At 39.2% G+C, this 27,177-nt stretch overlaps 1 protein-coding gene across 1 annotated transcript in view; it reads left to right on the top strand.

The window, feature by feature from the left end:
* The window catches only part of TRAPPC8 (trafficking protein particle complex 8), a gene marked incomplete at its 5' end in the record, with an annotated part of 42,999 nt that extends 31,600 nt beyond the window's left edge, over positions 1-11,399 (top strand). The window contains 4 exons of the mRNA XM_009871589.1: positions 5,052-5,099; positions 6,503-6,648; positions 8,170-8,259; positions 10,356-11,399. Of these exons, the coding sequence (XP_009869891.1) occupies positions 5,052-5,099; positions 6,503-6,648; positions 8,170-8,259; positions 10,356-10,590 (519 nt within the window). The remainder of the gene's footprint in view (positions 1-5,051; positions 5,100-6,502; positions 6,649-8,169; positions 8,260-10,355) is intronic.
* Positions 11,400-27,177: the final 15,778 nt, after the last annotated feature.

Raw genomic sequence — 27,177 nt, 5'->3', positions numbered from 1 at the left:
TTGTTTACTCCCCATATAAGAATTAAAAGAATACCCAAAATAGGATTAAATGAGATTAAGCAGATGAAATAGTATACTTAACCTACTAAAGTTTACATATTTTCTTTGAATTATCTTGCTCTTGTATTAAAGTTAGACAAGCAGTGAAAAGGGGCGGGGAATTCCAAACCCAAACATTAATTCAAGCTTAACACTTTCAATATATAGGGTTGAGTCTTAAAATGTAGCAATTGAATAGTTTGTCTTGGAAATCTGTATTATCCTCTAAGTTGCAGAGTGGAAAACTCTATTAACTGTTCCTGAACACCTTGTGCTGACAGTATAGGATTTAGTTGTGTTTTGTGCTCTAGACAGCAGAGGGAGATGGTGATGCATAGTTTTTACCAGCGTGTGTTGGTTACCTGTTCTTAAATGGTAAAGGGCTGCTTAGGTCTGAAAAAATAAATGTGCTTGCAGACTCTCAACAGAGTGTCACCCAGTATGTAAGAGCCCAGTCCCTGCATTTCTTGTGTTCTAGTTGCTGCTCCTCAGTGACGTCTTGACTTGAGCTGTTTCTGCTTCCTGCTGTTGCAGCCAGCAAGGGAATTTTTGTGTCTGTTCTAGCAGTACAGCACTTGCCAACCAAGAACAGTCTCACAGTAGACCTGTAGAAAACACAAGCAGGATTTCTGTCTATACCTTCTTTGTTCTTTTTTTAGCCCTCTGAAAATTGACTCAAATCTTAACTGAATTTATCAGATAACTATGTTGAAAAATATCAAATCAAGTTAGCTTGCTTTATGTTGGTTAAATTCTATGTACTGGTTGGCCTCTGCTACTTTGTCAATTATGGTATATCTCAGAGTAGTTCTTTGCCAGCTTTTAAGGATTCAGTTTGGATTTATAGAAGCTTCTAGAACTGTCCAGGGAAACAAAGCAGTAGCAAATCACTGTAGTAGATCAGGAGACCTGTATTCATTGGCACGGTTTTGTTTCAAGTTCTTTCAGCGGTTGCCAATAGATGGGTAGTTGGGTGCAGGATTTCAAGTCATCTTTGCCGTGTGCCAATGCCAAGATGTTAGGCTGGTGACTTGGGTGCAAGGACAGATGGTTACTTCTGCTAGGTTCATTGTGGAAGATATAATGCCTGCAACTGGAATGTGGAACAAACAGCAGGATACAATTATTCCTGTATAGCAGTAGCATAACTTGCCATAGCATTTGATACAATCGAAATAAAACCTCTTGCTTCTGTAAAACCATGAGATACTGGGGCTTGGGGGAGGCTTAAAATCTTTTTCTGTGTAAAATTTCTGCATGCACCCACATAAAAAGAAAGTAATAGTAAAATTCTATGCAGATTTTTACCTAGATGCTCAAATGCATGTGCTTTCTTTTCTTCCCATGTCTGTTCAAAATACAGCTTCTGCAGTTTTTTCATTTTCAGCAAGACAATGGTAACTATGACTTTGAAGCTTACTGGTTTACTGCCACTGAATACAGATTTTTCTGGTTCAGGGTTTTTTTTTGTTGTTGTTTAACTGAGTAACACTGCTTTTGAGCATTTGTGGCTGGACACAATAGACTTAGGTGATGTACTACTTAAATCTTTGTGTTCTAGAAGTTTGGAATCATAACGCATAGTATGCTGAAGGAACTCTTGAAGAGTATTGAATCTGTTAAAGCATTTCTTTGTTTCATATAGACAGCTCGTATCTTTGAAAAAATAGCCTCTTGTTAAACATCGGAAAATTCTAAAGATACCTTGTTTCCTTAAATCAGAAGCACAGAAAATGACACAAAGAAATATGTTACAGTCACTAGCAGTGGTATGTGAAGAATAAATTACATAAGGTCTTAAAGTGAATAGGTCTGAGCAGATATGTTAGCAGTAGCTGTTTCACTCAAGTAGTAAGAGCCTCACTAAAAACATTTAGATACCTTTTCTCTTTTTTTCTCTTTTCTCTGGCTTTCTATTTTCTCTCTCTCTCTCTTTCTGTTTTCTCTTTTGACAATGGAACTACCGTGGGTTGTTTTTCATCTGAAACTTGCTTTCAGACATCAGGCTGTTTGAATTGAAGTTCAGTTTATGATTGCATCTGGAATACAGCTATTCTGTTTCTTGTTCTTGGCCTCTCTACCTCAAATTAGGAACAAGGCAAAAACTTCAAATATTTGAAGCATCTATTCACAGCCAGAGCTGTTGGTCAATATAACTTCTTATTGCTGTTTCCCATATTTTTCTAATCTGGAGAATTCAATCCTAGTCTCATGTGAGCGGGCCGGCATTTTGGGAATAGCGTGTCTGTACTTCTAGAACACATTAGTGTCAGTGCAAACTTAGTTTTGACTGAGTTCTAGATGAGGTAAAGTGTCTGAGTGTATTTTAGATCAGGCATACTTTTTTTTTTTTTGGTGAGATATTGTCCCTGTGTACAGCCCTCTGTTTTCATTGTGAAGTGGTCTTGTGATGCTCAAAGTGGATACCTTCCAGACAGAATTAACCTGTATGTGCCCCAGGGCTGCTCATTTAGTCCTGTGGATTAGGTCAGTGCTAGCCCAAAGTAAAATTCCTAAAGTGCCCACAGTATGGATGCAGGGATTTTGACAATGTTTCATTTCAGATATGATAATTCTTGGTAATCCTTTTCTTAATATAGAAGCAATTTAGGTAGCAACAATTTGGGTTCAGGTAGGAATTTTTGAAAGGTAGGGTTTAAATTTTATTTTTCTTAACAGTGAATTACCAGAAGTGACACCTTTTGCTAGTTCAGGACTTTTTTTTACAGAATATGTGGGAAGGGTTGCTAGAAACAACACAGATTGTTGGAATGAATTTAAGACTCTTTAAAATTGAATTGGTAGAGGGAAAACAGAATTCTTGAGGGTAAAAAAACCTTACACTTCAGCTCTTGATGTTTAGTTTTGTTGGGTTCTTTTTGGTGTGTTGTTTTTTTTCCCCCCCCTGTTACATCAATTAATGTACCAGTTACTGTACCAATTTGGGAGGACTGACTTGTGTTACTGTCATAAATGAAATCTTCTAATTAGCTGAAAAATTACAGCTGCTGCTTTACCCATTGATGGACCGCAGAGATAGTTGCATTTTTCAAATGTGTTACTACTGGTATCTTATAAAACCCAGTTTCTGGAGTCATAATTTCTGTAGTTAGGAGTTTGAATGTAGATGAGTTACACTGTGAAGGAAACGGACTTAAACCTGAGGTTTTAAGATGGGAGTTTTCTGATCTAAAATGGGAAAGGGAGAAAGAAGCATTGCTCTAGGATCTCTTTATCTCATTCTTAGTCTGTTGCTTTCATGTGTTAAGCAGCACAATGCTTTTACTTGTGCTTAGCATTGTTCAAGTAGTTTCCTGTTTAGGTTTTCTTCTGTGCTGTGCATCACACTTGACTGAGAATGTTAATAATCCTTGTGACTATGTGTAACTTGTGATTTATGGGGCAAATATTCTGATTTTTCACACAACTTGAAAATCAAATTGTGCTGCTTAACTTTTAGATGTGTTTAATAGCACATTGACCCAGTCATTGAGAAGATTGATTTTGAAATTGAAAAACTTATGTTGTTGAATATTATGTTGAAAAGTCCCTTAAAATGACTGCATGTGAAGATACCATCATTTACATCCATCTCGTGGGAAGGAAGAACTTTCTGGTTTGAAAGTACATTCTGAGAGATTAAGGGGATATATTATGGGTAGATCTGTCTATTACATCTGTCAGATAATGCAAAAGGTGTTTCAAATGGTGTAAATTCTGTCTTTTCCAGCTTTCAGCTTAGTACAGTTGCAGGAGTTATCGAAAACCACTGTGACTGATAACGGCGTTTCAGAAGTATGAGTAGGGATAGTATATAATTTTTGTTTCAAAGTAGCAAAACATCAGACTCCTAAAAGTCCTGGAGATTATTCTGTTTGAAACAGTAAGCTTGTGTCTCATTTTAAAGAATATTTGTTTGAAACTGGCCTCTGCAGATGGCTTTGAACAGCAAAAAGCTTTCTAAAAATAAAAACAACTTACGTAGCATTAGTTGCATTTTGTAGTTCCTGGGAGTGTGGTGCTGCTAATGCCTGTTGGATGTTTCTAGTCAAAACTCTAAAAGCTTAAAAATGCAGCTGTAAAATTTAAAACAGTAGCAAAAAACCACTCTCCCTCTGCACCTGTACAGTTCTTCCAAATTCTTTTTATGACAAAGGCTCTTCTTAGACAAGCTTATCTGTACCTCTACCAGTATGTATGGATGAGACCTTCAAATTACAACTCAAGCCCTTTTTTTTTTAAAGGGAACGTCTTAACCATTGCTGTAGCATTCTCGTATGCGATATATGGTGCTTGTTGTCTGCTGGACGTGGCACTTAGGGAGGCTTTGCAAGTTACAATAATGAAGAGGTTTTAAGTGTCAGAAACTTTAGGTGTTGGAACTTTCTGGGTTTGCCTTCCAAAACGCACAACTCTGTTTGGGCTGGTATTCTAGGAGCTTATCAAAAAAATACCCATTTAATTCTAATTTAGTTTTACTTTTGTTTCTAAGTGTAAATAACCAAAAGTCTTATCTGCTTGATGCAGATTCCGTTTGGTGCCTTGATTCAATTTCCCAAGCTCCAGAGCAGGGCAGAAGTTTAATGCATCCTTAAAGTTACTATTTCTTATTGGCCATCTCTAGGTAGCTCCCTAATCTGTGTGCACATCATTTTAGAAGTGCTTAATTCCCTCCTCAAGCATTAGGTAAGAGTATTGTGTGCTCAGTGCTTTGTCTTTAGTGTTTGTTCGAGGTGCACAATTACAAAGAATCCTAGACTTTGAGCAGCTGGACTTGGAGACACAGACATTTTTTCTGAATCTGACACCCAGAAGGTGGTTGGAATTAAGGTTTAGCTCTGTGATGTTAAATGGTTAATCTTACTGCTTTCCAATCCTTCAACAGAGGTGTAATATTAGGGCTAAAGGTTTGAAATGTTAATGGCACTCTGCACTTTGACCAGTAAATGTTCCTGCTGCATTTCATGATGTTCTTGTCTGCAGAGATAAACCTTCATATTTGTCTTTTGTAGGGTTTTAAAAAAATACTCGGGAATTCTGATTGGGAGGACTTGGAACAGGTAATTGACTCGAGGGCACACTACAGTGTGCAGGATGTTGATGTGTGGTTGAAGAGAGCATTGAATAATTGGTTAAACGGTGATTTGAGGGGAAAGATCAATTTAACTAAAACCCTATAATCTCATTTCTGGAGGCCCATGTGTTTCATGCTGTCAGTTTTCATCAAGTTAGATGCCCGTAGGGTAAGGTGGAAATACCAAATTCATTGGTTAAACTATATTTTATGGTTACTGTAAAATATCTTATTTTCTTCTTAAATTACTTTTAAGAAAAACCTACTGTTCCTTTCAAGATGAAAGAATTTCAAGCTTGATAAAATGTTTGATGTCTTTCTGGTATTACTGGCACAGGCAAACAGTGACTGAGATGTTCATACATTCTGTAGAATGCCGTGTATCTGTTATATAGAGTCAGTTTTTGCCTATAGTATTTCTTTTCAACTTAGAAGGTACAATCCATCACCCTTAAACAAAAAATATTACTTTGTTACACTGCACTGATTCACGGGTGGCTTTTTAAAATCTTCTTTTGCTTGCTTTTAGTAGCTGGTCATACTTATTGCTGCAAATTTTTCTTGTTTTTTTTCTTCTTCTAAAGGTGGCCTTTTTGCAGAATAGATTCACAAGGGTGTAGTGAAATGCAGTCCCTTCCCAAATAAATCCTCTCTGCAAAGCAGATTAGATGATGTTGGACAGTTCCAATAGTGCTGTAATGCTGGACCAAATGCAGCCCGATTGCCTCATTTGGTGTTGCATCTCTTGGTACTATCTGGTTTACTCTGCTTCAGAGATTGATGCTGCCCACAGGGTTAGGATGAATACCAAGTAGTGTGTTAATGCTTGACTTTGACTTTCAGCTGGGGATGAAGGTAACTTTCCTGTCTGCAAGAGCTCGCTATTCAATTTTTAAGATACTCTGCATTATTAAATCCTTCTGTACTTATTACCATGTTACTATGAACTTCTGTTTGCTTTACTTTGCATCTGTTTTTGGGAAACTTGGCTATTGGCTTTTCTGTTGTGAACTTCCCAGAGCAGGTGATGGATTACTACTTTTAGGTACAGTTGCCAAACAGGGAACTGTGTAAATGCTGCCTCTCTTTCATAGAAAGAAACCACTATGACAATGGCATGGTTTTGTGAAACTTGGCACAAGTAGTTTTTTCACAAGCAGCTATGAAATCTCTGTCTCAAAAAATGGTAACAGATAAATCATATCGATTCCTCCTCTAGCACACTTAAATATTGGGGAAAAAAATGTAAGGTTATGATTCTGTAGACCTATTTCCCTGGAGCTGTAGTTCATAATGGTAAATTGTAGCTTTTGTGACTGTATTTCTTGTGTTATGTTGCACAGGGTCTTATGTCAGTGTTTTAAATATCATTCTGAAATTGTGTTTTAGGAATTACCAGAAATGGTTCTCTTAAAGTTTTTTCAATCAGAAAACACACCAGTACCTGCAAGACCAACCCCAGAGCAGCTGTCTAATCTTATCAAGACAAGTCTTCATTATCCAGAGTCTTTCAATCATTCTTTTCATCAAAAAAGGTATGTGCAATGTTATCCTCAGAAACTTTAGAAATACCATCAGTTTGACATAAATCTTGTTGAGTGATGCTAAGTAGATGTGATACAAAAGATAAACTTCTGGTATGCAAGGTTGAAATCTTGCTCATTTCTTAAACTCACTGCTTCAGAACTGTATAGGTGAAAAGAAAGTTTCATGTAGAGAAACAGGCTGTAATACCATGGTTCAGTTTTAATGTTAACTAGTAATACTAGCAGACTTACTGAAAGAAAAAGAAATATTCTGCCTTTGAGTTTGTTTTTGGTGTCAAAGTAGACAGTTGCAGTGTTACAGTGGCATCTGACTTGCCATGATTAGCTGCAGCTAGTAATGATTTATGTCAGAAGGAAAGGTGTAACAGATTAGATTACTGGGGCTGGTCTCCTGGAAGAGTATCAGAGTCAAACTTTGTCAAAAAGCAGACAGGTAGAGTGAATTAGTTGGAGCCTGTAAAATCCAGGAGTTGTTTAAATTAAGATAATCTGAACAAAGCCCTCTAGTTTCATTTCCAGGCTTGAAATGAGTTGTACTTGAAACATAAAGATGCCTGTTCAGCTTGGAGTTGTTTTATCTAAGAACTCTACTTGTTTTTCTTCTAATTACTTTTTTCTATTTTTTTTCTAAATTCAACTCTAGGTTTTTAATAGAATTTCAGTTCGTATAAGCAAGTTGGCAAAAGGGATTTCTTTCTTTAAAATCTAACATTGAAATATGCCACCTTACAAAATGTTTAAATGACAGTTACAAAGCATGCGTTATTCGAGTAACGTGCTCATCTTGTTATAGTTACTAATCGTTCTTGTTTAGTAAGTTTAGGATATTTAAACTTTTAAGCAGCGGTGAGGAATTCCAGTGAGACAAATCACTTGTTGCATAGATAGAGCTGTTTCAGCTGCAGTAGTTTGTGCACCTGCATGTGAATATCTTGGAGTATTTCTTGCTGCAGCATTATTTATAAAAACAATTATAATCATTGTAAACAAGCAGAATATCAACTAGCTGTGTTAGTTTTATTCAGAGTAAGGGCTTAACATCAGATATGTGTACTGTGTGTTCTGTTTGGGCACTGTTCTGGCTGAAACTTGAAGTCAGGTGCCAGCAATTCCCCTTCAGGAGACAGTGTAGCAGAAGACTATCCTGGACAAAATGTGTTGAGCAGCGTTCAGAGTGATGTTGTGCACCAAGGTATGCTGTTCTGAAATGTCTCTTCTGTAACAGATTTCCTATAAAGTAAGACTAGCAAAAGCATAAATAGTACCTTTCTCAGCTGGATCAAGTATTGGTAACTTAATCTGGCTCAACTGATCCAACACAACTCAATGGATAGCTTGTATTATAGGAAACTCTAGTCAATGTGATTAGATTGCTGTGTACACTGACTTGCATAATAGACAGCTACATGGTAATTTTATATTACTTGGAGATAAATTTCAAATAATGCTCTTAAGTATTGAAGAATATCATTAAGACTTCCTTTACTGTGGAACTGTTTCTCTTCACAGCCTCTGTCTGGTACCTGTCACTCTCCTCCTTTCCAATTGTTCCCAAGCTGTCGTAGATGTAATGATTGATTTGCGGCATAAAACAACAAGGTAATGTGTGAATGTTAATAAAACAGTATTTTCTGAGATGACTTGCTAGTTTTGGGATGTGCTGTATGTTTTAACTATTAAATATCTAGAATGGGATTTTTTTTTTTTCAACAGTGATTTTGAAAGAATGGAAAGTGATAAAAGCTTTGTATAGTCAAGTGGGAGTCTTGTTCAATTTAGTGTGCTTCTGGCTTTTGCTAAGACACCTTTTATTTGTGATTTGAATAGTTAAACTCTACAGATTTTTTTTCTAGGAAAGTGAAAGTGCTTTTGAACTAGTGAAATACGAGCTTCAGCAACCTTACTTTATTAAATGTAGGTTGTTGGATTTTCATATATGTAATTGTAGGAAGCTACCTTTGAAGTTTAAACAAGCACTTCCTCCTGCAATGTGACTTAGTATAAAACATCACAGAACCTTAGGTATTTTTAAGACTCCTTAGGTTTATCAGCTGATTATTATGGCTGGCTTTTTGCTTAGAACTGTAGTATTATGTATGAAAATACTAGCACTGAGGAAATATTTTGTGAATTTTTTCTATAAAATTTTACTAAGGATTCTGTGGGAGAGAGAATTCAGTACCACAATAAACCACTGTTAATTCAATTGCTTTGTTTTAACAGAAGTGTCACTCACTTATACTTTGGGTGACATCACCTCTCCTCTGCCCCTCAGTAGACATAATGCTGCTTGGTCTGCTTAACACAAAATAGACTTTGGGGGATCCCTGACTTAATGTTCTTTCTTGTCAAGGGGTAAAGCAAACTGTGAAGACACTGAGTTAGGGTTAGTCATGGGGAACATTTGTTTCTTGCCAACAGTCTGTCCAGGCAAGTAAAAAATTAAAAGCCTAGGTCCTAATACACAGGTTCAGAAGCGGGACAGAAGATGACTGAAGTCTGTTCTTATTTATCGGTTAAGATCAGGAAGCTATTTGTTGATCTGGTGTGTTTTCACAAGATGGTTGCATTTTGTAACAGTGTTGTGAGACCTATCTTTGAAAGGATGGTGTAGTCATGGGCTTTAAAACTTCCTAAAAATAAACACACTTCCCACCCCTAAAACAGCATATTCGTGCAGTGTCTCTAAAGCAGCGTATATCCATGTTTATTTCTGTGTGACATACACTCTGATCTAACTCATGGGACAGGCCCAAGAATGCCTTTATGTAGGTATTCCAAAAACTGTGACAGTTTGCATCTTGTTACTGCATCTATTGTTAGTGTTATATATCAGTTAGAAATAAAGATGGAATACGTCATTATACATATATGTTCCAGTGTATTTATATACTCTGGGCTTCATCATTATACATGTTTGTGTAATATTCTGTATACAGTATGTCAGGAACCAAATAAATGTGTTAAAATTTTGTGCTCGTTCATCTGAGCCAAGGGAGAGAGCTGCTGTAGAGGGAATATGTTTAAGGGTGGATTAAAGAACAGTAAAAAGCCTTTGTCAAGAAATGAGAACCCAGAGTTAAACTGAGCTGATGACTGGATGTAGGGATCCATAAAGATACCCAAGGCTACCTCAGGTCCTCTGTCTCAGTGTGTGTGTATTTGTGAATATAGATGTAAGAGAAGAGGACATAGAGGTATGTCCTATTTTTTGAAACTGCTTTTAGAATCTTGTTAAAATGTTAAACACGGTTCTGTCTATACCTGTGGTTGTAACTGCTATCCTTTCAAAGTCTAGCTTTGTCTTGTTAAAAACCCCTTAATCTCTTAGGGATAATGGAGGTGATGTGGGGACCAAAGCATGCATGATGCATTTGAGGAAAGCAGTGACTTAAGGGAAGTTACTGCAGGTGGTAAAACAGACCTGGTAAATTCCAAGTCATCAGAGGCAACTGACAGTGGCCACTATTGCATCCAAATAATGCCAGAATAGGAACTTTGGTTTCCCGTTCCTGGCTTTTGAAAAGAAGCTTTTGGAAAGCGTAAACAAGCATCTCTCTGTGAGATGCCAGTGATAGACTCACAGTGCATTCTGAAATCTTGGGAAAACCTGAGATTGAGGGATTCATGTAAACTGGTATGTTAAACTGGCTTCAAAAACAGAGAAATAACTTCTGTTAACTTCTTTTTTTCAGCTCAGAAGCACTAGAAATCCATGGATCTTTTACATGGCTTGGGCAAACACAGTACAAGCTTCAACTTAAAAGCCAGGAGGTCTATAGCTTGCAGCTGAAAGCTTGTTTTGTTCATACAGGTGTCTATAATCTTGGAACCCCCAGAGTATTTGCCAAGCTAGCGGACCAAGTTACTTTGTTTGAAACGAGTCAGCAGAACTCTATGCCTGCACTGATTATTATCAATGATATCTGACCACTTCCTGAAAAAAAAAACACTAAAAAAGACAAAATAAATGGAATTCTTTTCTTATATTGCTGGTTGACATTTTGCTGCAGTTTTTGGAAATAGCACCTCAAACATCTAACTTGTTACTAAAGATTGTGTAGGAAAGAAAATAGCAAAATACTCAGATTACTTGTAAATTTGTTTCTCGATGCAACGCACGTGGACTGAAAATACGTTTATCCTTTTATAATATATTTCTTCTCTGGTAATTAAGATACTCATAACACAAGATACTCTTAACTTCAAATCTGAACATACTTGTATGTCCTACGCCCTGTCAAAAATACAGCTTGACTGCTGTTACTTCCAGCATGGTGTGTTAATATTTGTGGCTGTATTAGGATATGGTTCAGGAAAAAACCATCCTTGGCTTTTTCCTGTCTGAAGCCATTAGTCATGATAAATCCCAACCTTACTGTGAATTTCAATAAGGGTGTCTCAAATCCATTTCTGTTTCTCAGTTCTTTAGTTTAAAAATTTGATTTGAGTTTTCATGTTTATGGAAACTGGTGACCTTTCAAGGTTTACATACAAGTCCCACCTAAGACGTTTCAAAAATAATTTCTTGAACCAGTTTGAGTATTTTCTCATTCATCTCAATGCAGAATGCACTATTTCACAACCATAGGATTGTCATTTAAATTGTCACTTCCTTTATTATGTAACTATAACAATTGATCTGTTTTAAAAAAATCTACTCAAGATTTTCAAGAAATGTATTATATTTATAACAAATGTATTGTAAATAGAATAAAACACACATCATATTCACTGTATGGGCTTGTGGCCTTTTTTCCTTCCTTTTTATACAAGTGTAGCAATCCACAGGTGCTGTTGCTGTGTACCTATTCTGTACTGCCTTTCTCCTGGCCCTCTTTGCTTGGGTGAAGTTCCTGTCCTGTTGCCACATGTACACTGAGGCTTACAATGACTGCTCTCTCTGGCTTTTGAGTTCTTATCCAGTGTTCACAGGTACAACCCCAAGAATTCCCATGTCTCGGAAAACTTAGTTGCTACAAGCAAGCTGCTGGGTGTAGGGGGAAGACTGTGTGAAGCCATGAAGTGCAGCAAAACCAGCTATGAGGTCAGAGTTAACGGTTTCTGGTGGGTTAGCTGAGTACAAGGGAAATCGAGCACCTAAAGAAACCTGAAACTTTTGGTGGTCTGCTGTATCTTGTGGCTCAAGGTAATTCCTTCACTGGACAATGCTGATATATGGTAGGTGGTACATCTGCCTTCAGATGCATATTTCTCTTTTTAGACAAGTTTTCTAATTTTAATTATATTAAGAAAAACTTTATGGCTCTCTCCACGTCTGAAAACTTCCTGGAAAGTCTAAGAACCCATTCACAGTAGATGGCCTTTTGTAGTCATACTTCACATGACTGTGGATCATGTTGATTTATCAACAGAATACTTGAGTACTATCTAACAATAAATACATTGCTTCTGGGAGTGAGGTTTTATCAGCTGTTAAGCGGGTTGGAAGACTGCTCTGTAGCTTTATGCTGTGTCATTAGTCCTTGTTCCATCTTGGCACTATTGCAGGGAAAAAGAAGTCATTGATGTCATTCAGCTATCCAGCTGTAGACCACAATGTTCTAAGTCATGGTTGGTGTATTTTTAAGACTTCTTCAAATACTCAGGTGGTGCAAGTGAAAACGTTCTCTATCAAAATAACTTGGTGAGTTTTGCGAGATGTGAGTCAGAAGTTTAACTGGTTGGGTGGAGGTTTTTTTGTGTTTGTTTCTGGTTTTTTGGGGTTTTTTACCTTTTTTTCAGCCTGTATAAAGAAACTGGTAAGAAGCGGATCTCCTGTGGTTTGGAGGTTGCACTCTTGTAAAGAGCAGGCTTGGCTAACAGTACAAAATTACCAGGCTGTGCTGTGATGGTGACTGGGGTATTGTCAGTGACATTAAGTTTCAGATTCATTAAACCAACACTTGGTGCTTCTGTTAGTATTAATCTAAGCAGAAAGCTATTAAGACATGTTATGTAGCCTGACTTGAAGGAAATACTGTCAGGACTGACTCTTCTCCATGTTTCTGGAAATGTTTATAGGGTTATAGTGAGATAATGATATGTAAAGAAAGTAAAACCTGGAATAATGTTTTACTTGACATTGGTAAAATTAACAGCTTCTTCAATCTGCAGTTTTGAGTTGTTTTTCTGTGTTTATATCTAGACATGAAACTTTTTTAATGTGTATTTTCAGTGCACTTGATGTACCTCAGGTGTTCAAAAAAGTTCTTGACAATGCAAAGCTCAGCAGGATAGGCTGTTAACCCTATAAATAAGCCAAGATTTGATTTTCCTGTAAACACAGTATCATGTAGCTAAAAAAACCCACCCCCAAACAAACCAAAGTTTTGCCTTTCCTTCAAGCTTAAATTAGATCTCTTGTATGTGATTACAAAAATACTGAGATTTTTAACTTCCCATATTCTTAAGACAACTCATTGAAAAGCAGTGCCTGTGATTTTTAACTTCTAAAGCTTGGAATGTTGTTACAGAAGACTACTGTTATTCTGTGTCCAAGGAATGACTGTATTTTGGAACCATTAAAATGCTTTATTTCCAGACTAGCCCTGGTTCCTTCATGGTGTGTTGCTGATGATGCATATCATGCTGTGTAAAAAAGTATGGAGCTGTTGAAAATAACAGTTCCAAATGTAGTCATTGGCATGTCAAAAGTTTATTAAATGATTGCTTGGTTGCAGAGCTAGTGTGGAAATAGGGCTAAACCTGGCTCCTTCATTCTCACCTGGAAAACTGCCTGTGAGTGGACCCACAGAGCTGATGAAAAACAGTTGTATTGAAGTGAAAATTACCTGATCTTGGTATTGGGCAAGTAAGTATCTCTGCAGAGGCTGAAACTCTGGTACTTGCAGAACAGCACTCCTTCAGAAGAGTCCTGGGAACCCGCTGTAAGTGCAAGAGCATTCTCATGTGTCTGTCACAATGATGTTACAGCTCAGAGTAGATCAAAATACTGCATCTTACTTTGAGATAGCTAGAAAAAGTCCTCCAAATGACAAGATCTAGGGGTCTTTGGTGTTTTTAGGAACCTAATGGATTTTCATTTTGTACTGCTTCTGTATCATAAACCCATGAAACTTGCTAAGCTGGATTTTTTTGTGGTTTTTTTTGTTGTTGTTGGTGGTGGTTTTTTTTTTTCCTGTGTAAAACAAAATGCCCGGTTTCATTCTGGGCATGGTGGAGAATTTGGAAATAATTTAGTCTTATATTACGTAAAACGGAAATAAATAATACCATATGTTACTACACTTAAAAATAATCAACCAAAGTTGCTTCTGAAATGAGGTGAATTCTGCCATCAGTTTCGTACCTAAGTGCATGCACTACTTAATCCTCTGCTATGGGAATTCAGGTGGTACTAGGCTGCTTTGCCAAAAATTGGTCAAGTGCTGCATTGGCAGATTACTATTTTGTGCAATGTAAATCTGGAGTAATAAGGTCTTTTAGTGTCTTCAGTAAGTTGTGAACCTGATATAGAAAGCATGCAGAATTTATGAAGGCATAGTTTGGGAATGAAGTATCTAGAGGTGTTAGGGATAGGCTAAGGGAACTGGGATTGTTCAGCCTTGGAAAGAGAAGACTGGGGGAAACTTATAGTTGCCTTCCAATACCTGAAGGGAACCTACAGGAAGGCTGGGGAGGGACTTTTTACAAGAGTGTCCACTGATAGGACAAGGGCAAATAGATTTAAGTTAAAGGAGAAGATATTTAGATTGGATCTTAGGAAAAAATTCTTCAGCAAGATGGTGGCAAGACTCTGGAATAAATTGCCCAGAGAAGTTGTGGGTGCCCCCTCCCTGGATGTGTTCAAGGCCAGGTTGGGTGAGGTCTTGAGTAATCTGGTCTAGTTGAGAGGTGTCCCTGCCCATGGCAGGGAGGTTGGATTAGATGGTTGGATGAATTAGAAATTCCCTTCCAACCTAGACCGTTCTATGATTCTATGTCCTGCTTGTATGAACTGTCACCTCTCTGAAGAGCTTATAATTAAAGCTACATTGGAATATTGAAGAATGCCACCTGGAGATAATAGAAATGGATAAGTGCCTGAATGGTGCAGAAATTCAGATGAAGCAGTTTTGGGGAGTTCTACCATCTTGACAAGAGTGCTGAGAAAGCTGCATGGCATGAGGAGTTAAAGAGGGGATGTAGGAAGTGTGCAGTGGGGGACAGGCTGACCCCGTCTAATGAAAGAGCGAGGAAACCCAGCCACTGGGAGGGGAAGGAGGAAGAGGAGCAGAGCTAGGCAGAGCTTTCCAGGTGAAAGCCGAGGGTGGTGTCTGAACGGTGCCTGTAGGCGGAGCAGTTACCAAGGGAATGAACTCAACTGCTACTTTTTTGAACCAAAAGGACCAAAATCTGGCTTTTTAAAATATGATTGCTGTCATTTGGGCAAAACTATGGAAAGCATGCAAACTTGGCAGAAGGACTGAAAAGGAAGGGGGCCAGGCTTAGAGAAGCTGTGGGAAGGAGAGGGATGGGATTTCACAATTTGAAACTGGACAAGAAGGAAGAAACTGAGCAGAGCAGCACAAGGTGATGCTGGGTTTTCACAGTACAGTTATTAAGACTGATACTCGGCATGAGTGAAAAGCTGTGCCTTCTGTAGGAGTTGGTTAGAATTTCAAGTTTGGAAGTTTGGAGATAGTTTGTCTCCGTCACACAGCCTGGATTGATACTAATTGGTAAGAAATTCTCTGGAGTCCACTTAATTTAAAAGCTGTTTTCTAAAATTAAATTTAAAAGCTGCAGTGTTTCTGAAATCATGTGCTTGTACTGGAAAGATTTTTTTTATCTGCAGTGAAACAAATAGGACTAACCACATAGGGTCAGTGAAAAATTTAGAATGAAGGATGAGGGAAAAAGTTGTAAAATTCACTTTTTCAATTTCAAAATAGTGAAATTTTAGCTTTCTAATTAAAAAAAGGACAGTAAGCTAGTTTCCTAGTTTCTCTGTCACATTTTCATAACAAACTCAAAACTTTCTTAAAAAAACCCAGATTTCTGTTAGATTTCCCAGAAATTGTCAAAAATTCAATACAAAATACTTTTGGGTATCACTTTTTAGCATGATAGTTAGGGAGAATCTTGCAAAAATCACAAGTAAAGTCAGGAAGACTATCAGTGATGCCCAAGAATATAGGTGGTTCCTGGGAAAAGCACCACAGATGTATACTGAGGTTAGAGATAAATTACAATAACTATAAAGTGTAACTGCTAGAATGGCTTTAAAGGTATGTAGATGACTATAAGGAGGGATAATGATCTTATTTCTATCTCTATCAAGAACCTGATGCTTGACTGAGGGCCACTTTAATTCAGGTCCATTCACACCTGTACAGCTCATCTAGTTTCTTCTGGTCCGTGTGGTATGTGGATCTAGAGACTCTTGTTACTCTTGCAAAAAAGTCCAGTTTTGACTGTGAGAAATGCCGTTGCTATCATGTGCAGCCAAAAGATAATTGTAGTTGTGTATTCCATTTATTTCTAGTAGAACAAATTCAGCAGAGACATGCTCCTGAACTTGTTGTTTTCCTGTTACTCAAAAATATGCATCCAAGGATTTTTGTTATGTGCCAGAACAGACCATCCTACATTTGCAAAGTTACATTTGATCCATAGATTGTCCTGCTCTATAACTCTTCTGGCATGTAAGTGTGAGTTGTGTGTGATGGCTGATAGTACAACTGAAATTATTTCTCAGTGCTGGTTCCTGAGTGAGGCCTTTGTCACAGACTCTAACGTTTTTTACAGTTCCTTTGTAGGTAGGCAGAATGCTGCTATGAGTGCAGTCAAGGGAGCCACATCGGTACAACCACTTAGGTTGTCAGGAATGTCCATGGCAACAGTAGACATCACTGAAATCAGGTGTCTGCAAATTCAGAGAAATACTGCTGCTCCAGAACTGTACACAAGAGGTACTTAGTGTTTCTATCATCTGCAAATCTTGCTGTTAATACATATGCACTGAAAGCTGGGACGTGGGGGTTGCTCACTGTCACCAAGGGAGTGGACCTTTTCCCTGACTTGGGCCTTCAAAGTCAGACTTTCATGTTTGTCAGTGTAACAAATTTTATTCTGGAGGTCTCCTGTGAGGTTCTCCACAGCGCAGGACTGCTGAGATCTCCAGGCTGCTAACTGCAGGGTGAGCTTGCATTTATTGAAGTCATACAGCTGAGTGAAATTGCTACTCACTGGGCTGAGTAAGATCAGCCACCCTCTTTCTCCAAACAGCATCCCTGTGTTTTTCAAATCTGTGCTGTCATCCCTGGCAATGTGCACCATGGTAGTGACCCAGCTGATGGTGCTGTAGAGATGTCTGTCTTGCATCAAGACTGCAGTCTGGGAGCCACTGGCAGTCGCAAGTAAGAAACCTCAGTCAGGGAAGGTAGTGCTTTGGAGGGATCCAAGGTCATGACGGTCACTTCATAGAATCATAGAATGGCCTAGGCTGGAAGGGACCTTAGAGATCATTTTAATCCGGCCTCCCTGTCACCAGGGACGCCACCTCTCAACTAGATCAGGCAACACATGGGGACCGAAGGGGAATCGAACCCATGACCTTGGTGTTGTTAGCACTATGCTCAACTGGTTGAGCTAACCGGCCCCCTACCTTCTTCCACAGTCAAGCTGTTGTTGGCAGATATAAGTAAAATATCTGTTGTCCAGAGGATGAAGAAACCCCTCAAGGCAAGATTCTGGACACTTTAAAGCTTGGCAGGGCGTTGGGTAGCAAGTGAAGGTGATAAAGCTGTTTTTGGACACATGGCTGTTTTCAACACTATTGGGTCTGATATAGACCCCAGCTGCCTTCCCTGCCCCATCCTTTTGAGCACAGCAGTGGTGCAGCAGGCAGAGGGGCAGAGGTTGGCATTGCCCAGCCCTGTGGAAGTAGGAGGTGGGAAATGCGACAGGAGCATTGCATACCTCTCTAGTTCTGCACAAGTTTTGTGTCTGACGCTGAAAACACAGTGATTCTGTCATATTAGTACTCCTCATGTCTTTTCTTATGGTAGTGGGACCTTGGAGGATTGCTTGATTCTGCTGTTGCCTACTGTATTCACTGAGCATTTTCACAACAGCTTTGTGAGAATTATCTACGTTGCCTTTAGTATTGAATTCCTGTCTCGGATGCCGCGGGAAATACATAGAAATTACAGCCCAGAATGAAGGTGAGCGCTCTGCTTCTACATTCAAACTAAACGAGTTGAGCACTGCTGCCATCTAGTGCATTCTGCTTCTAAGAGTCTGTTCCTCTGTCCCGTAGTCGGTGGACTGGCCTTTCTTTAGAGCTGTACCCCGGAGGTGCCAGGAGGTCTAAGCCAGTTACAGGAGAGCCTGCGGGATCTAGGGTTCTCTCAGTCAACCTCTGTGTGCGAGACCACTGAAGGAGTTGGCTATTGGGGGGACCAGGAGCCAATGACTATATATGACCATGACTAGTTTTTGCTGAGATACAAATTCCTTAGGGACCTGTGCCTTGAAATGTCGGCTTTTTCGTAACGGTGAGGATTATGTGTTCCTTGATTAATATGCTTTTAAAACTTTAATCCTGGCTTTCTTTACTAAGTAGCTGGGGACACCTCTTGGAATTATATGCCTTCCTTCAGGATGGGGCGGGTCCCTAAACTATGTCTGTGAGTGCAATTTCTTGATGTTTGGGAAAAGTTCTTAATGTTAGGAAGTGATACTGTTTCTTGAAATATCAGCTCAGCTTCACTTTGATTTCACTTCTCAATACTTTGCTCGCTTCAGCAGCAGAATACAGCAGAGGTTCAGATTAACTTTTTTGGTAGTTACTTACACTGTGTGTTGTTTCAGGACAAGCACACAAGGTGCCAATATAAAAATAGAATAATTTAGTGTTTGGATTTATTGACGGAGTTCCTGTTCACTGGAAGTAATACTCAATACCTATGGCTTGTGTGGGTTCCACTGCACGGGTTGTATTTTGAGCTGTTATCAAACTCGTTCTATGTGTAACACAGAAACACTTATGTATAGCTTATTTTTTAAGGTAAATGCAATAAATTGGTTTAGGTTCTGAAAAACATTCTTTCAGAGTGCTAGAATGAGTATAAGATGCCTGTGTCTTGGGAAGGAGGGTAGTGCTTGAATGGTGTGATGGTTTTCATTAGTTAAACCTGAGATCACAATAGCGACATAATGTGAGGAAGCTCAGTAATATACCAAAGCTTTCTTATTGATCTCAGGTAGGTCTTCCTTTCACTGACTGAACTGGAAAAATCAAAATTTTTATTATTCTTCAGTAGCAAAATGCAAGGACGGCTGCCTTACTGAAAGCAGTCACCCTGCCAGTGAGACTGTTTGGAGGAGAACGGAATCATGTGTGGCACAATCATGACTACACTGAGATTAATGGGGATAGAATTTCTCTTAATCTTGCTTCTTAAAGATAATAATGAAATATAAAGCCAGGCTTCCGATTTTGCTCAAGGGATTTAATTTTAAAGCTGCTCTTCTCTTCAGTGTCTACTGTGCTATAGAGCTATCTACACTAAAGTGCCACCTTGACCAGATATCAAAACCCAGATCTCTAAATTGCAATGGATACACTAGAGACTTCTGGATGTTTTTCACTTTTTTACTCTTACTCCAGTGAGACGAAGGATTATTCCTGAGTATATTAAAATATAACAATGTCTTTAGTAATGGAAATCCACTGAGGGAACTTCAGCCCTGCTTCATATGCACATTTCCATTATTTCAGTCACTTGAAATCTTAATGTTTGTTGCCTTTTCAAAATTATCCTTGAATAACTTTGTGAACAAAACTACTTTTATGGAGTAAAAACTAGACTGAAACAGAAGATAATAATTTTCTCAACACTTCTGTTTTTAAAACCATGAATGCTGATTTAATGTATGCTAGGACTGATTTCCTGATCTCATTTAAATCAAGATTTATTTACTATGCATTTCTATCAGTTTACAAGAGTAAATCATTAATTTGTAAAATGTCACTCGGCTAATGAGTTCTACTAATTGCTTTAGTCATAGCTGAAAAAGTAAAAAATTAACATATTTTAAACTATGTTGCTTATTGAATATAGAAGTGTATGAATCAATTCAGCTGCTGGTGCTTGCAAATGATATTCCTTTGGGTTTCCTCTTTTTAAGTTGGAATAGATATGGTGTTCTCCTGGTAATTGTGGCATGGTTCCTTACCTTGTTTCTTCTGAGATGACAAAAATTATGCTCAAAACAAAAGACTGTAGCTGTAGCTTTTTATTTACTAAAGACAATAACTTACAGTCTTTAAACAAATGCCTCATGATCCATAGGTATTTTGAAGCCCATGAATTAAGGAGGTGTTTCTGTACATTGAGAGGATTGCAGAGAAAGTAACAGCCGCTTCCGACCAAGGAAATTATTTCAGTCACTTGAAATCTTAACGTTTGCTGCCTTTTCAGAATTATCCTTGAATAACTTTGTGAACAAAACTACTTTTATGGAGGAAAAACTAGACTGAAACAGAAGACAATAAGGCAATATGCCCACCTTTCCCCCCTCTCCCTGCAGATGCTGCTGCCAGGGGCAGGCCAGAAAAAGAGACAAGAAGGTGCTTGAGACATAGGCTCCACTTCTTGCTGTTGCTGACCCTCAGAGTGATATAAATGACGTTTGCTGTTGCAGCCAAAACCTGAGCTCTGGGACCCAAATGATACTTTGAGACTCTCAGCTTTTTGCAAGGTGCACTGCTAGCTCTTGTGGTGTCAGGGCAACACTTGAAAATGTGACCCCAGCGTGCCAAAAACTCTACAGCTATAAGACAATTAAAAAAAAAAAAATTAAAAAATCCCTCTCGGTGTTGCAATGCCATATACAACTGAAGGCAGCTGCTGGAGAAAGGAAAGGGCAGCCAGCGGCAGCTCGGAGCACTTTGGGCTCTGCTGGAGAGGATCAGTAGGAGGCCTGTGAAGGAAGGCTAAGGCGGAAAGTTTTCCTGCTGTGAGAGAACCGATTGAATGCATCAGTTGAGTTAAAGGCACGCGGCTCAAGAATCACAGCTAATGCTGATTTTCATCTTAACATTTGTCCTTAAGGATCACAATTTTTATTCTCCAGACCACAGAGGGGAGATGTCACTGCCTTAGAGGTTTGTGTTGTGGCTGCTTTTCAGATCTAATCCCTTCATCTATAGGTCAAATAAGCCCTGAGCATTCCTGATGAATTGTATCCTCAGTGACACTAAAAACACTGTTGAATTTAATGATTCTTTTATGGATGCAAGTTAGAGCAGAATGTTTCTTTAACTTACTGAAATGCTGTTTAGAAATAGATGCATAGTGCAATTTGTAGAACTTTTTTCAATAACAGAGCTGTGAAAGATTACACGGAGAGAGGAAATACTTTATTGTTGTTTGTCACCTCATTTTTTCCTACCAAGTAAGGTTGTTTTTCTCTTCAAGCCAGAGTTCGGAGAATATGAGTAGGTGCTGAGCATATTCCTCAGGAAAGTTTTCTTCTGTCCAGGGCAGTACTATAGTTTCCATCAGTATTTTATGAAACTGGCTATTGGCTTGAATTATTCTGAAGACTTGGTAGGTATTTTTAGTGTTTCACAACATCTTTTCTGAGGATGTGAAACTTGACAGTGATGAAGATTGCCATTCATTTTCCTAGCATTGAAACCCATTCAGTGAAGGGCTTTGCACAGTATCTGTTACACAAGACAAGTGAGAACGTGTTTGCGTTCGGATGACAGTGGAAGAGCAAATATGTGATGGAAACCTTTGTCACTATGCAGCCAGTTTGGCTGCCAGGTGTTGGTGGAAATGAGGGGCAGATATGATGGAGCAGCTCCATTGAAAATTTTTTTTTTTTTTGGGGTGTTGACCAGAATCTGCTTTGTGGCAGCTCTGCAGTGCCAAGCAGCTCTGGAAGAAGAGCATGGGAACAAGAGCTCAAGCACCTGCTTTTTAGCTGATCACACAAAAAAGTCCCAGAGCCAGATGTGGGAGCAACACAGCAGCTTTAGCATTCTCAGGAGTAGATGCAGCAGCAGTCCACAAACCCCTGCTTGCCCCGAAAGAGGAAACTGATTCTTAGGACTGGGAAATATGTGTATATTCAAGCACTTATTTTATCAACTTGAGTTTTGTAAAGAAAGAGTTAGAAAACCATGGCACCTAATGTTTGGGATCAAGAGAATGCTTTAATTTAAACCACATGATAACCCAAAAAACCCCCAACTCTTTCAGTTTAAAGCCATTACACCTTGTCCTATCACTACATGCCCTTGTGAGAAGTCCTTCTCCAGCTTCCTTCTAGATCACCTTTATCCCCTGCTTTCTCTATGCCGGCTTTTGTTTGCTTGCATCTCATCTGCCTTTAATTGGCCACCTATTTCCCCGAGCAGTTGCTAGAATATTTAGCAATATATTTAGCATGTATTCCCCATGGAAATCTGCCAGTCCTTTCCTGATGTTCTGGAAGTGATAATTCAGATTCCTGACTTTAGGATCAGTGAGATGCCTCAAAGGGAATAACATAATTTTTGCTCTATCTGGAGTAATGGATTATTATAGTCTACTTACATTACATCTAAAAATCATCTCTTAAGGTGCCAGATATCTCCTCATTTGCTGCATTTGGCAGAGACAGACCCTCAGCTGGTGAAAACTAGGGTAAAATCATTCAGTTAAGTTGAAAGACTATTCCAGTGGCATCCTCATGGAACATCAAGGCATGCAACAGAGCTAGATGATGAGAATGAAAGGATCATGACGTCAATGCATTTTAACAGTAGAAACAATGTGGATATATCCCATTCTTTTGAATTTTGTTTCTAAGATTTTTGGGGTTTTTTTTTTTAGTTTTATTTTACATTTGAAAAATGTAAATGTGTCAAATCAGAGATTACACAAGACTCTAAACCATAAAAATCTTTGGTGTCTTAGGCCATTTTATTCTTGAATACTGCAAAACACTTGAGTTAGGAGACTTTAATCCTATTACTTCTGCATGAATGAAGTGGAAGTTCATAAGAAGCTGAAGCCTCAAGTTATGCCAATGGGAAAGTCAGTTATGGAAGAAATTATCTACAAAAATAGAGAAACATATTTATTTTACAAGCAACTAAGGTCATCTGTGACTAACTGGAAAACAGGGTTAATCCTTGCATCATCTCCTGCCAGATCTGCTTGCAACATTTTTGGTCCCACATTACTGAAGGACCATGAATAAATACATTTTTTCCCCATCCATCAAATATACCCAGTCCCTATCTCTCATGATATGATACAGATGTCCTGTTGACAAAGGCTACTCTGAGGGATCTCGTGTGGGCTCATTCTTTGGAGCACACCACAATTTTTTTCTGTTTTCTCTTTTGTAGTTTTCTCTTTTGTAGAAAACAGTTCCCCAACTCTACACTTTTTTTATTCCTAGAATGTGGATACAGAACTTCCAACTTACTATTTCTGAAGTTATTTAAGATCTAGAGGAGATTTAATGTGTGGATCTGATTATCACAGAACAGCTAGTGCTGCCTAGTGCCAGTTTCTGTCCAGTGAAGATTAGATGACTTGGCAGATCATATAAAGACTCTAGACAACTTGTTCCAGGCACTACAGCTATCTACCCCAAATGGAAAACCTGAGAAGAACACAATTGCCTGTTTCTTCTGAGGACTTGCAGGCCCCTGGCAAGCTGGCTACCTCGTGCTGGGCCTGAGTCACAATGTGTATCCTACTGAAATCTTTGACATGTTTTAAGTACTAATGGCTCTATGTTACGGATGAAGGAAAGGAGGTGGCAGATTAAATCTCTTGATTATATTCACAGACAAAACTGGTCTCCCACTAGAGCTATGGTATAGAAGACTTTATTCTCAGCTGACCGTAGCTCATGGTAGCTTTTACTCTTGGGTCTGTTCTTGTCATGGGCAGAGCAGGCAACCCCAACCCTAATTTTTTTGTCTGCTGCCATCAGCAGTGGCAGCAGCACTGATACCTCCCGGTGCTGCCCTGGCAGATCCTGCACACGAGGACTCTCTCAGTGGTTCAGACAACATCAAGGAGCATCAGGCTGGAGGGACCTCTGTGCTGTGTTTGTGCATGGAGCACAGTTAAAGAGATACAGGTTACGGGGGGGAGTTGGATCCTTAGAAGAGGAACTAGAGCTGGTGAAAGCAGATGCCTCAGAGAAAATGGTCAAGCTGAGTGCACGGAAGAAATCTAGGGTGGGATCTGAATTTAATTCCCATTTTACAAGAGGCATACTTTGGGCAGGTGCTGTCCCAAACCCTCAGAGATTTTAAAGCTCATAAAACACCTGAAAGTTACTTATTTAGACATCTTGAGGCTACAGAACCTGCATGTCTTTCACTGCCTAGATTTTAAAAACAGCAAAGTGCATTCCTGTTTCATAAAAATAAATAGACTAAAAAATAATCAGATTTGACTGCAAAATATCTAAAATAGTTTGTATCGGCTTACCTGATCTAGAAGGGAGTCTACAACGCCAGTAAATTAGAGGTTCTTCACTCTCATGGATTTTAAAAGTCAAAAGTGAAGCAGTTGTGAGAGACAAACAATGGCTTTGTGTGTGAATATCCTCCCTAACAAGTCTTAATTAAAAAGGGGAAAGGTAAATTAATATACCTGGGCTGATAAATATGAGGCCAAAGTTATGCTCAGTTTGATGAAACTGCTAGACTCTCAACTCCTAGGTAGTTAACAATACTAGGTCTGTGGTAATTTCATGGTCTGCAAAGTAGAAATAAAATGATAATTCTGTTACAAAATCTGTAAGTAGTATATACATTTTACATATCTCATAGTAATGAACTGGATTATATATTATATCTTTAAACAGCAATGGTTTGTTAACTCGTTAAAACATACTAAGCAGTTATAGCCTCCTCCATCTCCCAAAAGACTTTAAAAAAGGATTTCTAACTTCTTTTTCTCTACATTGCTGTCCCAAAAGTTCAGGGCATTTGCTAAAGGAACATTATAGCATAAAGGCTTGTTCTCATAGCGGCTAACTGAAGGTATTCTACTTTAAAGGAAATTACTTAAACCAAATTCTGTTTATTTATATTGCCCACCAAATTACATTTTCAAGAGCAAAACAGTGCAAAAGTGACAGTACATAGCAAACAGTGTTTGAATTCTATGTACTTATTTTAAGCCTTGGATCCGTTTTATCCACATAAAATACCATTGACTTCAGTTGTATTACTCGTGATAGAAACTGGATTGCAGTAGCATCCTAATTCTGTGTTTAGTGAAAGCAATGGTAGTACTGGACACAGCATCGGTCTCTGTTTGTGAAACAGCATTTCTCCGTGCCTGAAAGCGCAAAACTGAAATGTGTGCTGCCAAGGATCAGATTTGAGAGTGTTGTGTGTGGCCCCTTGAAGAGTGCAAGGGGAGAAGACACCTACTCCCTGTTGGGTGCCTGCCCTCCGCTCCAGCTGTTATTCCGCAAATGCCTTGGGTGCTGGCAAACCTGGCTTAAGCCACCTATACACTCCTGCCTTTGTCTTCTTTTTCTAGTTGTACAGAGTAACTGTTTGGGATCTGTGTGATAAGTCACAACATTAATTAAGCAAGGTTAAAAGGACTCTGCCTTTTTCTGCTGTGCAATAAGCAAAGAACACCTGAACCAGTTTCACTGGAAAGGATGTGATCACACAGCAGCTGAAGTGGAGCGAAGGCTGCTGTGGCCCTGCTCTCAGTGAGCTGTTTCAGGGAGATTATCTAGTTCTTCTTATGGGTTTTTCAATGGCTTGCATTCTCTGAATCTGCTCGCTTCCCCAAGAGCTGGGGTGGCACTGCAGCTGTACTTCTTTGTATCAGCTTTAAACTCATTTGGAAACTAATGCTGAGAAAACCACCCATGGGATCAGGGTCTCCATTGCCTCCTCTTAATGTTGCACAGATCAATGTTCAGTAACTACTGACAAACTTATTATGGATAGCAAGGGTGGATGACCGACATGCACGTATTTTCAGCTGGTCCTCCTTCATAAAAAGAAAGGTAAGGAGCAGCTACTTAAATACAACCTGAGCAGCCTAATTTCACTTTCTGCCTGCTGAGGTTTAATACGGAGAGACAAGTAGTGATGCTGTAGCTGCAAAGGTTGAGGAGGAAGATACACAGCTCCCTGTGGCAGGAGCAAGTCCTAAGGGATATTAAAGTAGGGAGAACTAGTCTCAGCAGGGAATCCGGAAAGGCTCTGGTAACAGCCGGTGTGGAGGTACAGAAATGAAATGTTTAGCATGCTTGTATTCTGTGAGCAGCAACTACAGAGAGCTTGCATACCTACAAGGTGAAGTTCTGCAACTGGTGATATTTTGGAAGCCAGTCGATAGTGTTGGTCAGGTCAGAACTATTTCATTATATTATTAGCTTTGTATTATTAGCTTCTGTATTAGCTTTGTATTAGCTTTGGAAAAAAAAAATTAAGTTTTCTGGGAGATGTGCTTGCATTTGAGAATTGTATACCGCCCCATAATTATGTTCCGATGTCTACAGTCTACATGACTTCTTGCTTTGTAGGAACCAGAATAAATTCATAGAAGGGAAAGAAGGCTTTGATTTGCATCCTTCTCCATTTTGTTATCTGTTTTGAAGGGAACAAATGTGAACTCTAAGGAAAATAAATGCTTTTTCTGTGCAGAAATCTGCACAGGAATGGCTTTAGGTAGAGGATTCTGCTTTTTAATTGGATTTTTTAAATTTGTTGGAACTAAATGACTTGTTAGGAGAAGGAATGTCAGCTCAGTGCCTGTGAACTGCTGCTCAGAAGAGATTCAGAAGCAATGTTGTGGCATTGGTGACATTATTCACCCTTCAACACCTGCTGCTTCAGCTCCATGAATTGCTGCCCTGGGGGCAGCTTCTATTTGCAAAGGTATCCTGGGTTTTGCAGATGCTGAAAGTGTGACAAATCCAGGCTTGCTTGGTGCCAAATATGACTATGGATGTGTGTGCACTACTTTTATAGCTCTGTTGTACTTGACCTGGTGGCCTCTTATGGAGCTTGGGAAGGCTTGAGGAGGTTCGCTCCAGGGGATTCCAGGGTAATTTTGCTCAGGTGCTTGCCGGGGACCTGGGTCCCTGCAGAGGCTGTGGAGCAGCCCTGGTTCCGCTGCAGTGGGCCTGAAGTGTGGGAAGCCCCAGAGCCCTTTGTGGCAACAGGGAGTGTCAAAGTCTGAATAGAGTGCGCTCTAGACCTGCCTTGGCTGTTAGGCTGCTTCTTCACCTCTCTGTATGAAGAAAAACATTTTAAGGGATGGACTTGGAAGTACTGAGGACATTGTGGGGATTTTTTGCTGAAGATAAGGGGAAGGTCTGGGGTTTTTTGGTGTTTTTGTGTGTGTGTGTGTGTGTGTGTTTTATACTCCAGTGCTGTGGAGCCCAGGGTCGAGATTTTTTCCCTAGTGTGACAGGAACAGTTACAGCTCTGTGTATCACATCGTGCTGATCTAGGGGCAAAACATTGCGGTAGGCTGGGATGAGCCGGGCCCTGCAGCGGCTGTA

The sequence above is a fragment of the Apaloderma vittatum genome, unplaced genomic scaffold (genome assembly GCF_000703405.1).
Source record: "Apaloderma vittatum isolate BGI_N311 unplaced genomic scaffold, ASM70340v1 scaffold36866, whole genome shotgun sequence".
Taxonomy (NCBI): Eukaryota; Metazoa; Chordata; class Aves; order Trogoniformes; family Trogonidae; genus Apaloderma; species Apaloderma vittatum.
This window is presented reverse-complemented; position numbering and strand designations above follow the sequence as displayed.